We start from the raw sequence: 13,316 nt of genomic DNA on the forward strand, positions 1-13,316 counted from the left end.
TTCGGTAACAGGACTGATTTTCAATCCCTATCCTAGTCCCTGTGTGTGTAGCCATGGTAACTGCTGCTTCCAAGGCCTCAGTCATGTGATTAGCAGAGAGGTGGAGTCCAACTGCTAAGCTACTGTATATCCCATTTATAGGAGGGTTCCATGAACTTTAATTGGATTGGGAATTATTTTGAATTACAGTTTTAAATTAAACGCTTTATAAAAGTTTTTGTAGCCAGTTGGACGACTTGCTATAAAAAATCCATAGATATAGATGAGTGTTACACAAGTCTCTTTGCAGTTTGCTGTTATTAATAAATAAACATTGTTATTTACAACCATGGTAACAGCGTTCTGTTTGAAGTACTGTTGCCATAAAATTGTGCAGAAACTCCAGCACATGGCAGCTGCCATTGTTACGTATTTCAACGCCTGGACTAATATACTGACTGTCAGTAATCTATGACGGAAAAAAAAAAGTTTCAATAGAAATGCTGTTTCAGCAGTATTCTAGAGCCTAGGTTCTCAACGTGTGGTACGTGTACCCCACGGGGTACTTCTGATGGTTCCAGGGGGTACTCGGGCTTCATATACTTAGCCTAGAATAGTAATAGTTTTAGAAAATTACAAATCTCATATAAACAACTCCAAATTAGTATTTTAGCTAATTAAAAGCAATATGAAATGCTTGGAAATTGTTTAGAACCAATTATCATGTACTATTAAATATATATTTCTCAAGGGGTACTTGTGATAATGTTTACTATGCTAGGGGGTACTTGGTTAGTACAGGGTGTTAAAAGGGGTACATACTGATAAAATGTTGAGAAACACTGTTCTAGAGCATCTTATAGGCAATGGATAAAACAGACACTGAAGCGGAAAAAAAATATATGATATAGTGAATTGGTTGTGTACTATGAATAATTACTAGAAGATTAGCAGCAAAGAAAATATTCTCATATTTTTATTTTCAGGTATATAGTGTTTTTTTCTAACATTGCATCATTCTCTAATATGTGCAGATTACACAACACTCAGCATTCAAAATGATTCTTTCAGAGCAGTCTGTGAACTAATGACCTCTCCTCTGCTAGAGGAAATTAAATAGTTCAGGAACAGTTGAGATAATAAAAGTCAGAAAACAGCCCTCTCCACGACTTTCAAAGTCGTAGAGCTTAATAGCTTTTTTGTATAGAGATAACAACTGGAGTTTCTTAAGTCTTCCTGTACTGGAAACAATTAGACTGATGTATCTGATCGTAATGTTTTGTTTCTTAGCTGTACTACAAATACAAATCATAATATCATAATTTTTTTTTCGATTCAGTGTCTCTTTAAAGATTATTAAAATAAAATAATTTGTGGGCTTTTGGTTTGTAATGGTTTATGATTTGGTCTGTGAAGATATAAACTGACTATATCCTGTTGTTTAGGGTGAACCTGAACTCTTGCACAGGACAGAAGGAAAACATAGAGAAATGCACCCTGTATGCATTTAGAGAGTTTAGCCTGTCTAATTACCCCCCATCTGTGACTAATCACAAGTTGTAATTTGATCTCTTTCCTGTGTCAGCTGGCTACCACGGCAGATAAGCGATAAGCTCATTTGAAAGTTCAGGATGTTAACAGTATGCCTGCTTCCATGAAAGCAGGAAGTAGAAACACTGGGGATTTATTTCAGGATTTGTATCATCTATAACTAAGAAATTTTTCTCTTTACCTGCTCTACCTGTTCAGTAAGCCAGCACCTATTCAGTAGGAGACCTTGGGCCAGTCTCCCTAACACTGCTACTGCCTATAGAGCGCGTCCTAGTGGCTGCTGCTCTGGCGCTTTGAGTCCGCCAGGAGAAAAGCGCGATATAAGTGTTCTGTGTTTGCTTGTTTGTTTGTCAAAGTTTATTAACGTATCTCTTAGATTTAGAGCACAGAGGAAGTTCTCAGTTCAGGTCTACTTTAAAAGTTATCAGTATGCAGATGTTGCTGGCAATAACTATGGTATGATTGTTTTTTATGTCACCCTTATTTTTTATTGTTGTTTTATTTATTTCATTATCAGTACAAAAAAAATTACCGGTGGTTTTCTTAACCAAGTCCAAGCTGGTTGTGAAGACCGGCGAGGCGTTCCAGGTGACCTGCGCGGCAAAGGACGTTAACACGTTAGAGGTGGACTGGATGGATGCGCCGAACATGGTGAGTGGCGTCTTACCGTTATATTCCTCCTCTGACTTCGATTCAAATTGGATGTGACATTTCCCACAACGTATCAATCACGCTGCCTTTGTCAACAACATCTCATGTTGTATCACGGAATGAAAACACTTCTTTGAATAATGGCCTGCAAACAGTGCTAAATTATTAAAGCGTGGTTGTGGCGCTTACGTATTAATTTGCTGCTTTGGCCACATAAAAGCTTTTGTGATGTGAAAGGACCCTGTAATGGAGGGAGGGACGGCAGTGTGGTAACAGCTGCTGGGTGTCTCAAATTCTCAGTGCACTATAAACACCAGTCTGCAGATTTAGTGCTGGGCGCCCTGGAGTGTACTTACATGTGAAAACAACACTTACTTTTGTCAGGTCTGTTTATTGTCCGCTATGCTTGGGAAAAGTTATTAGAGAAAAATGCAAGTCTGTACATAAGTAATGGCATGGTGATATTCCATTAATCTGATCGTTTCTGAGGAAGAAAACACAACCCAATCTGAATTTCCATTTTCAAATTGTGTGAACGGTAATGAGAACCTGTCTGCTTTGCTCAGATGGATCTCCGCTTTGTCAGCATCTAGCTGAGTTTTCATATTGTGATTGGTGTGTATGTATCCTAAAGCACAGATTTCATCAGCAGAATAAAAAAAAGGTTGGGTTGATGAATTTAGATGCCTAAACCTACATATAGATGCTCGATAACTGTCACCTGGGATGATCGTTAGTGACAATGCTGGTTGACAGTTTTCAGAATGATTGCTGCACAGGTTGTCGCTGACTGGCTTGTGCTGTTCTATAGAGAAAGGAGGAGGAGAGCAATTAGAAAAGGAAGAACAGGATCTCCTGCTTGCAGCGCTAGTGTCCCAGGCTCAGATGTGGGCTAGGATGCTATCTGCATGGAGTTTGTATATTTTTCTCCATGGGTTTCTTCCCACATCCAAAAAACAAACGGATAAGTTAAAATGGACCTAAACTCTTGCACAGGACACAAGGAAAGCATAGAGAAATGCACATTGTATATATTTAGAGAGTTTAGCTTGTCTAATTCCCTCTTATCTGTGTCTAATCACAAGTTGTAATTTTATCTCAGCTGAGTCAGCTGCCTGCCACGGCAGAGCAGTTAATTGGTAAACGCAGGATGTTAACAATGTATCTGCTTTCATGAAACAGGATGTAGACAAGCTGCAGATTTATTGGAGGATTTTATATCGGCTGTATTGCTGGGAATACACCATGAGATTTTTTGGCAGATAGATGGTTCGATAGATTAATATCCGACATGTCCAATCTGATTTTCGATCGTTTTTCTGATTGATTTCTCATAAAAGTCAATGGCAATCCAACAGAAAAATTATCAGAAAATCGATCAGAGAAACTATCGGAAAATCGATCGGACAGTAAATCTCCTGAAAAATCTCATTGTGTATTCCCAGCATAAGAAAGAAGTGTTTTTCTTTAACCTTCCTGGCGGTAACCCCGAATGTAGTTCGGGGTGAGCTGCGCAGGAAGTTTTCATTTTTTTTTTTTTGCTGAACGCAGCTAGCACTTTACTAGCTGCGTCAGCTATCCGTCGCGCCCCCCCCCCCCCCCCCAGACCCCGTGCGCTGCCTGGCCAATCAGTGCCAGGCAGCGCTGAGGGGTGGATCGGGACTCCCAATGAAGTCGCTGACGTCGGCGACGTCATCCCGCCCCATCGCCATGGCGACGGGGGAAGCCCTCCAGGAAATCCCGTTCTTTGAACGGGATTTCCTGATCATAGATCACCGAAGGCGATCGAAGCGGGCGGGGGGATGCCGCTGAGCAGCGGCTATCATGTAGCGAGCCTTGGGCTCGCTACATGATTTAAGAAAAAAACAAAACTGCGCTGCCTCCTGGCGGAAATCATTAGACCGCCAGGAGGGTTAAAGGTTATTGTGCTGTTGCTTATCTTTTAGAGCGGAGAGGAAGTTCTGAGTTCAGGTCCGCTTTAAGATATTCCCACAAAATTGGCATTAGGTAAATTTAGGAACATTAGGCTATGATAGGGATTAGATTGTGAGCTCTTCTGAGGCACAGTATAGGTCTATACCCATGTGTAGATTTTTTATCCGATTTTTTTTTTTGTTTTATTTTTTTTGTGATGTGCAATTGTTTTTCACAACATTGTTTAATGAAAAATCGTTAAACGATGTTTAAAGATGTCCAATTACCAAAGACGGATGTTTGTTTTGCATAATTGTCATTGCAGACAACAGTCATTAAGATTTACGCTAAAGTCGATGGACTTATGTGGAAATTTGAATAATCGTTTAAACAATCATTCACATCCCGTCATTTATTTTCGCAGTTGGCGATTATGAAAGATGGATTGGGGAATGATCATTCGTTGGTGCAAATTCCCTGATCCATCTTCCCATTGGTACTTAGCTTTACTGAGATGACTAGGTACTCTGTAAAGTGCTACTGAAGATGTCAATGCTATGTAAATGCATAATAGTAATAACAGTTCCTCATGTAGAATCAGTGATCTGTTACTACATAATGTTGTGGGATGCCGTAGTTACGGTAGATTAAAAACAAAAATCTATCGTTTGTTTCTAATTGAAAGTTTTCCTTATTTGGAAAAAAATAACTTGATAAAAATCTATCCATGTACACAAATGTCCTTAAAAAGACAAGTCAGACAGTTAGGGTTGTGTTGTAAGGTATGTTAAGTATAACGCATTGCCTCTTGTCCATTCATCTAGAGAGCTTATTGTTGTTGCTTGTAACAGATAGATATTTCAAGAAAAACCAGCGCGCGTGATGTGATCTCGTATGCCCGTTACTATGGCCATCTCCGTTTACAGCGTCGTGGTAACAGAGTTAAAAGGTTGCGCTCTTCAGAAGACAGATCTGCTCATTCCATTGTTCTGGCGGTCTGTCTAGCATGCATCTGACCTGTTATGCCTGGGGTCAGCCACTCATTTGTTTGCAAATATTTGGACAAGTTTCTGCTGCTCTCAGGGCAGACATAATTACTCTTCCAGTCTATAGGTGTTCAAATGTAATGCCTGGTACACACCATGCAATTTCCCATCAGATGGGTTGAATCGATTATTTCCGACAAGTCCGGTCTGATTTCCGATTTTTTTTTTCCTGATCGATTTTGTATAGAAGTGATCGAAAAATTGATCAAAAATCAGATCGGATCTGTTGGAAATAATCGATTCGACCTGTCTATCTGACGTGAAATTGCATGGTGTGTACCAGGCATTATGCATTATCATTGTTTTCTGTTTACTAATACTATGGGCCTGATTCACAAAGCGGTGCTACCCTAGTTAGCACGCCTAAAGACTTCGGGCGTGCTAACTCGGGTGCTAAGTTTAGCGCTCCCTGGTGCGCGCGAAAAGAAAACGGCACACCGGGTGCGATGGAAACTGTGCACCCCATGCACCCAAAACGGCGCATTGGATGCGCCCTAAACGTCGCATGGGTGTGACGTTTAGGGCACATCCAATGCAGCGTTTTGAGTGCATTGGGTGTGCCATTTCGCACGCACCAGGCAGCGCTAAACTTAGCGAGTGAACGCGAAACTTACCGCGCGAGCGCTAATTGGCGAGTGCAAGCTATGTTTAGGCGTGCTAAGGGTCTTTTCACGAGCATGCTAACAGTTAGCACCACTTTGTGAACTAAGCCCTATAACTTATTTGGCTAAATTAATAAGATACCACAGCTGACAAAGCACTGTATAACTACACCCTTGTATTTTTATTTATTTTCTCTCTGTGGGTAAAGCAGAGATGAGTTTTATTTTTTGTTTTTTCATTGTTTATTGAGATGTATATCAAGAAAAATGTGCAAGTCAGCAAACACCCCATACTGCGGCAAGCATGTGGGTTATACAATAATAGAGGATGAGTCATATCTGTAGTAACAGATTTTTTTCAAAGCGGTATATGTGATGACTTAATACCTGACACCTTCAGGGCTCGTTTCCACCATAGCGAATCCGCATGCGGCGATGAGATGCGGATTCGCTTGTTACACTGAAGTGGCCGGGGCTGTTTCCACATGTGCGGCGTGCAGGAGCGATTTGGCGGCGGGCCAAATCTGCACGACGGGACCCACAGAATTCGCCTGCGTCGGGAATCCGTGCGAATCGCCGCTAATGTATTTAATAGTAAAAACGCATGCGTTTGTTACATGCGTTTTTACCCGCGATTTCGCGTGCGATTTCGCACCTTTCTCAATGTTATTTTGCCCTGGCAGTGTCATGGTTAATTTCGCATGGCACCCTGCCATGCGAAATCGCACGCGAAATCGCGGGTAAAAACGCATGCGGAAACGCATCCGCATGCGTTTTTACAAGCGTCGGAATGCCGGCGAAATCGCGTCGCAACAGTGGAAACGGGCCCTAAAGAGGAACTGTAGTGAAAATAATTTAATAAATAAAATTACTTTTTTTTTTTTTTTTTTTTACAATATTCATTTATAAATGATTTAGGCCCCGTTCACACTTGCGTTTCTGTGCCAAATGGATCGGATCTGGATCGGAACCGTACAGTTCCGATCCGGATCCGGTCCGGATCCGGTCCGGTTGCATCAGGTATGTATACGGCTGCGATCCGGATCTGTTTGGTAAAAGTTATAAATAAAACTATATAATTGTTGGGGTCTGGGAGGTCAGCAGAAGGTGCACCTGTAGAATCAGGTCCTCCGCTGTTTAGGCCTCACCTCCACCATACTGCCAAACAGCTCCAGCACGTTAGTCACTGCTGCTCCACTCCAGACATGCTTGGCCCATGTGTCCCCATTTAAAATGGCCGCTAGAATACGCATAGGAAGTGGGGTAGAACGTCCGGTTTTTATAGCCAGTGTGTTCTGTGCTTTCCGTTTCCCATTGGTTTCTATTTCCGGATGGTGCAGTCAGGCTCCGGTCCGGGTGCGTGGGCCGGATGATCCGGACCCGAAAAATAGCGCATGTTGGAAAAGTGTCCAGAGTCCGGATCCGATCCGGCGTCCGCATAGACTTTGCATTGCTATGCGGAACGTACGTTCCGTTTGTACAGTATACGGTCCGGATCCGATCAGGCGAATCCGGACAGCGAACGCTAATGTGAACCAGGCCTAAGGTACGTTCCGCATAGCAATGCAAAGTCTATGCGGACGTTCACATGCGTCCGTTCCGTACAGAATGGAGCCGGATCGGATCCGGACTCCGGACACTTTTCCAACATGCGCTATTTTTCGGGTCTGGATCATCTGGCCCACGCACCCCGGGCCGGATCCTGACCTGAACATGCGGCCATGCTGTGCAATGAGAAAGGGATGTTTCTCATCACACTGGCAATAGGACCGGATGCTTTCAGCACCGGTCCTATGCCACTTGGGGGGTCCGGACTACACGCCGGTATCCCCCATGCTTGCGGTGCCTTTCTGGCACTGCAATGTATCTAGTTCAAGCTACTTTATTGTAGCCGGAACTGATACATTCTCGATCCGCAACTTGTGGCCACCGCAGACACCCGTACGGTCTCTTTGTGGGACCCGGACCCCTGGACACTTGCGGACTCGAACCGCAAGTGTGAACGGGGCCTTAGTCAGTGTTTGCCCATTGTAAAATCTTTCCTCTCCCTGATTAAAGGGGCCCATACACCTAACGATTTTCCCGCCGATATACAGCCGATTCGATCACTTTGATCGAATCGACTGTGAATTCGTTGTGCAAACGCTGACCGAACGATCGATTTCCATCCGAAATCAATCGTTCCCGTCGATCTGTCTGTGCGGAAGATTTCGCTCGATCGCCGGCGGGTCGGGAGTGCGTCGATAGCGGCGTTCGAATGCCCGATGACCGCCGCAATACAGCGGCAATACATTACCTGCTCCGCCAGCGCGTGTCCCTGCTGCTCCTTTTCCGCTGGGCTCCGAGTCCGGCAGGCTTCACTTCTTCCTGTCCGGACAGGAAGTTTAAACAGTAGAGCACTCTCTACTGTTTAAACTTCCCCCGGACAGGAAGTTCAGTGAAGCTGGAGCCCGGAGTGGAGAAGAAGACAGTGGAGACCGCGGGACTCGCAGGCAGCAGCGGCAACTTCACAGATTGTGATCGGTTTCATGCTGAAATTGATTCACAATCTGTTTGCAGTAAAGGCAGCCATACGATCCCTCTCTGATCAGATTGTATCAGAGAGGGATCTATCTGTTGGTTGATCGGATGACAAATTGACCAGTGTATGGCCACCTTTACAGTCTGAAATGTATCACTGGTGGCGACATCTTTAGTTCTGCCAGGTGATCTGTACGGAATTTTTGTTACTGAGAGGGAGATATTGCTTGCTGTGCAGTTGGAAAAAGCCGTTATTTCCCACAATGCAACAAGGTTCACAGACCTCACACTGTGGGAGGGATATCACCACATTATCAGCCATACAGACGTCACTGATAATCTATTCGAGAAAAGGTCACAATTTCTAGTGCGAAAGGGGGTATCGGCTACTGATTGGAATGAAGTTCAAACGTTGTTTAAAGTTCCTCTCAGAAAGATGAGATCTGTTTGCCACATCCCTTACGTGTTATACTTTCTGTAATGATGATAACAGTCCTCATTTGCCTCTCGCATTTCCTGCAATAATTAGCAGTGACATCTTAGGGAACTTCGCAGTGTTTGTGGAATCTTTCAGGCCCCCCTCTTCCTTCCTTCCTTCTCATGCCCAAATCCCTGCGGCATAGTCCTCTGCTTCCTATCCATAATCTCATTCTGTACCTTTTTGTCCGCACATAAAGATGTGGCGGGACGGTCCTGCGACATTACCATATTTTAATGAAGCTGCAAAGGTGAACTAATTATCCGCCGCACAGTAATAAACTCTTCTCCAGCGCTGGGTTCTGTCATTGTTGTCCTTATCGCTTAATCTGTCTTTCCCTCACTGTATGAAAACATATTGACTTTGGACAGCTTGCCAGACATCTTTTCCGAGCTGTCTGATTTGACGTAATGAATTGGTTCTTCATAATATTAGCTAATATTTTCATCTCATTACAGATAAAAACTGAGAAGAGCCGATTTTCTTCTTCCACCACTTTTGAGCGCAACATCACGCTAAGCAGCAGAGCCGTGCAGTATAATGAGTCTGGTACATACACCTGTCAAGCAAAGAACAGCGTTGGTGTAGTAAACGTCACATTTACACTGGAGGTTCTTGGTAAGCAACTCCCTGTCACTGCGGATACGGGAACCAGGGGTGAAAATAAACTGATGCGATAAACAATTATATTTATCCTCCTACACCTAAAAATGACTAAGTATCACATAGTTTTCTTTTATAGTTAAACATTTACAAAGTAGGTTGAATGTTTTACTATCTCTAATCAGTGGCAGCCTCTTAAAGGGGAACTGAAGTAAGAGGTATACAAAGGCTGCCATATTTATTTCCTTTTAATCAATACCAGTTGCCTGGCAGCCCTGCTGGTCTATTTCTCTGCAGTAGTATCTGAATAACACCAGAAACAAGCATGCAGCTAGTCTTGTCAGATCTGAGATTAATGTCAGAAACAGTATTATGATTGGAACTGAAGTTTTTCAATTTGTAAAAAAAAAAAAAAAAACAGTAGCTGTGCACCTGTTCATACAGGCTTAAAGGGAACCCAAGTGAGAGATATATGGAGGCTGACATATTTATTTCCTTTTAAACAATGCACATTGCCTGGCTGTCTTGCTGATCCTATGCCTCTAATGCTTTTAGCTGTAGACTCTGAACTAACTGTCTCTGACTGAAGTCTGACTGGATTAGCTGCATGCTTGTTTCAGATGTATGATTCAGACACTACTTATGCCAGAAAGATCAGCAGGACTGCCAGGCAACTGGTATTGTTTAAAAGAAAATAAATATAGCAGACTCCATATGTCTCCTGTTATGAGATTGAGATATTACAATGTTCAACACTTCTTCCTGTGAACAACAAGCCCTGCTACCTTTTGTATACACATGTGCCTTAAGTCACTAAATGCCAGTAAAATGACAGTGTGCTCTCAGTAATGCAGCATGGATTGCACACATAACACCACTGGTGTTATGTAGTTAATGCACGTGTTGCTTTTGTAATGCACGTAGCGCAAGTAGCGTAACACATGTTATAGTAGCAATGCACGTGTTACCTACTTAAAGTGGATCCGAGATAAACTTTTACTCATTGCATAATTGTGTTCCTTTCATATAGTTTATAGGGCATTCCTCAAGCCAAATACTTTTTTGTTTTGTTTTAATACTCTAATTCCCTATAAACTAAACTAGCCTCGCTCACAGCTCCTTTTGTGCCTTGGCACTGTAGCAAGGGATTATGGGAGCTCAGTCTGAGCAGGAGGACGAGGAGGTTACTAGCCATTGATTTCAGAGGCAGAGGGGAGGAGGAGAGGGGACTGAATTTACACACAGGCAAGCTGATAGCATCTCCAGCCCTCAGCCTGTGACAATGTGACAAACAGAACATGGCTGCCCTCATTGTATCACACTAATAAATAATCAAACTATTGAAGCTGTTTGCAGATAGATATGCTGTGTAAACTATCTAAACTTTAGATAAGATATATAGACAAGTTACTTGTTATAGTTAGTTTTTCATATCGGATCCGCTTTAATGCAAGTTGTACCCTGTGTACAATGCATGCTATACTGCTTGTTAATTTGCTGTACACACGGTCATTTCATTTGCGATTTAGTGAATAACGGCTCAAGTGAGACTGACATAGCAGAGTGTTCTGGGATTTGGGGTTCCAGGATCAGCTTCATTTTTTACACTACAGCTACAGTAGCAAATTCATTTGTGGTAAGAGACCATGCGTTACCCTGAAAATTGATGTACCATTGAATTCTGTATGTCATCATTACTCTGTTTCCTGCTCTACTGGAGGTAAGTATTGTTCTCTAGTATTCACAAAACAAGAGTGGGCACTTGGAGCTCCTTTCACTTTTATGCAGCTCCTTTCTTTGTATAATCAAAGTTGTTTTTTTATGCTATAATGTGTTTGTCCTTTATACTATAACCTTTGCTATAACTTGCTGATTTATATATCTGTTCCTTGTTTGTTAGAATTTGGCTACATTAACCTGGCTGTCACAGATAACACCACCATTGATGTACACGCTGGAGAGAATGTCATATTGCGGGTTTCTATCGATGCCTATCCTCGGCCAGATGAAGAATACTGGACTTACATGAATGAAACGCTGCTAAACACGTCCGACCATTTTGTAGAGTCCATAGATGAAGGCAATAATAGGTAAACAGATTATTTATTGTACTTCATGCCGGGAAAACACCATGCAATTTCCTGTCAGATAGACGGGTCAAATCGATTCTTTATGACTGGTCCGATCTGATTTACAAACGTTTTTCTGAACAATTTTCTGATCACTTCTGTATAAAAACGATTGGAAATCAGATCAGACCTGTCGGAAATAATGAATTTGAGCAGTCTATCTGACAGGAAACTTCATGGTGTGTGCAATGCATTAGTCATCATCAATCTAAGGCTTCATACCCACGATGCAATATTTACGGTGATTTTACCCGACATTAGGCAACATCGTTTAACAAAAGTATGTTAAACGATGTTTTCCCTGCGGCAATCGTACGGTGTAATGCGACAGACGCAGCGGATCTGATCTTTAAGATCCCCGACGACTCTGCGCTTTACTTCCCATTTGCACCTGTCGTGTAACGGCACTTGACGTCGCGAGTAGGAAGAGGTGACGCTTGACAACTGTGATCAAGGGGACGTCGCTGGACTCGTCGGGTGAGTACATAGCTTAACTGTCAAATAGAAACAATAATTTTATCACTAGTGGATTGAACAGTGCATGGATAGCTGGATTAAACTCAACCTATAAGCTGTTATATTCTCATTATATAAATTCTAATGTACTTAAACCCAGTACACACCTGGAACCTTGGTTGCCCAAAACAGATCATCCACTATAATCTTGGGTGACCAATACCCATAAAAATGTTCAGCTCTCTGTCAAGCAGCTGTTTCTGCCATATATTTTGGATGAGCAAACATTGAGGTGTACTCTAGCCTCCTGGGTATGGCATCTGATAGCCACTCCTACTGGTCACATGCTGGATAGTAACGATGCAGTATAACAAAAGGCCTAAACATCATCATGTGACTTTGAATGTATGTTTACATATTGGCTCTCATTGTGGAATCTTTTGGAATTCAAATAGTTTTTTTACTCTAAAGTTCTTCATAATATGTCGATAAATACGGTAAATAGCTTTGTGGGATGAACTTGAAAGTATATAATGGCATGTTATGGTTCTGTTTGTGATGAAGCACTGTTGTTTGATATGTTTTACTGCCCGGAGCTTCACTTTAATGTAAAGGCCAATAACTATCAGTCATTCAGCTCAGCCAATCAGATTTTTTTCTTTAGTCTGACTACAAAGGATTACTAGAACTGGTTACTGTACATTGTTACTATTTTTAGCTTGTTATTTATCACAGCGTGTTTTGTAATTGTAGCTGTTGTTTCTCTTGTTTGTAAGCTGCCTCCTCTGCTAATTTCCACCTTTGCTGCTGCCTGTAACTTTCATGCCACTATGTACTTCCTGCTACTGGCACTCCTGTCTTCACTCGGTCGCTGCGATGTTTAGACTCAGTGTGGCCATGACTTCTCATAATAAACCTGAATATAGCCGTATACATGAGCTGTTAGTAGCTGAGCAAGTGATGGAGTCCTTGTGGCTAGAGTTAGGAAAGACATGGGTATGTACAGTGCCCAGCACACAAATGACTGTGTTCCTTTTTTCTTTCTCTGCCTAAAAGAGTTAAATATCAGGTATGTAAGTGGCTGACTCAGTCCTGACTCAGACAGGAAGTGACTGCAGTGTGACCCTCACTGATAAGAAATTCCAACTATAAAACACTTTCCTAGCAGAAAATGGCTTCTGAGAGCAGGAAAGAGATATCAAGGGCCAATCGTTCATAGATTTTAGCTCTGGCGTACTACAATTAATGTGTCATTGAGCAAAAACAATAAAACAGTGTAAACTTAAAAAGTAGATTTAAATATAAAATAAAACTGTGGAATATCTTAAAAAGTCATTTTTAGGAGAAGAAAGATAGATACAATCGTTTATTTCATTAGTTTATCTTC

The 13,316-nt window shown here is 42.1% G+C and overlaps 1 protein-coding gene across 1 annotated transcript in view; it reads left to right on the top strand.

Moving 5' to 3' along the window:
• KIT (KIT proto-oncogene, receptor tyrosine kinase) overlaps positions 1-13,316 on the top strand; it is a 100,892-nt gene that overhangs the window by 46,589 nt on the left and 40,987 nt on the right. Inside the window, exons 4-6 of the mRNA XM_068278570.1 lie at positions 2,048-2,181; positions 9,200-9,359; positions 11,245-11,434. Coding sequence (XP_068134671.1) covers positions 2,048-2,181; positions 9,200-9,359; positions 11,245-11,434 — 484 coding nt within the window. The remainder of the gene's footprint in view (positions 1-2,047; positions 2,182-9,199; positions 9,360-11,244; positions 11,435-13,316) is intronic.

This window comes from Hyperolius riggenbachi, chromosome 1 (genome assembly GCF_040937935.1).
Source record: "Hyperolius riggenbachi isolate aHypRig1 chromosome 1, aHypRig1.pri, whole genome shotgun sequence".
NCBI classification, from domain to species: Eukaryota; Metazoa; Chordata; class Amphibia; order Anura; family Hyperoliidae; genus Hyperolius; species Hyperolius riggenbachi.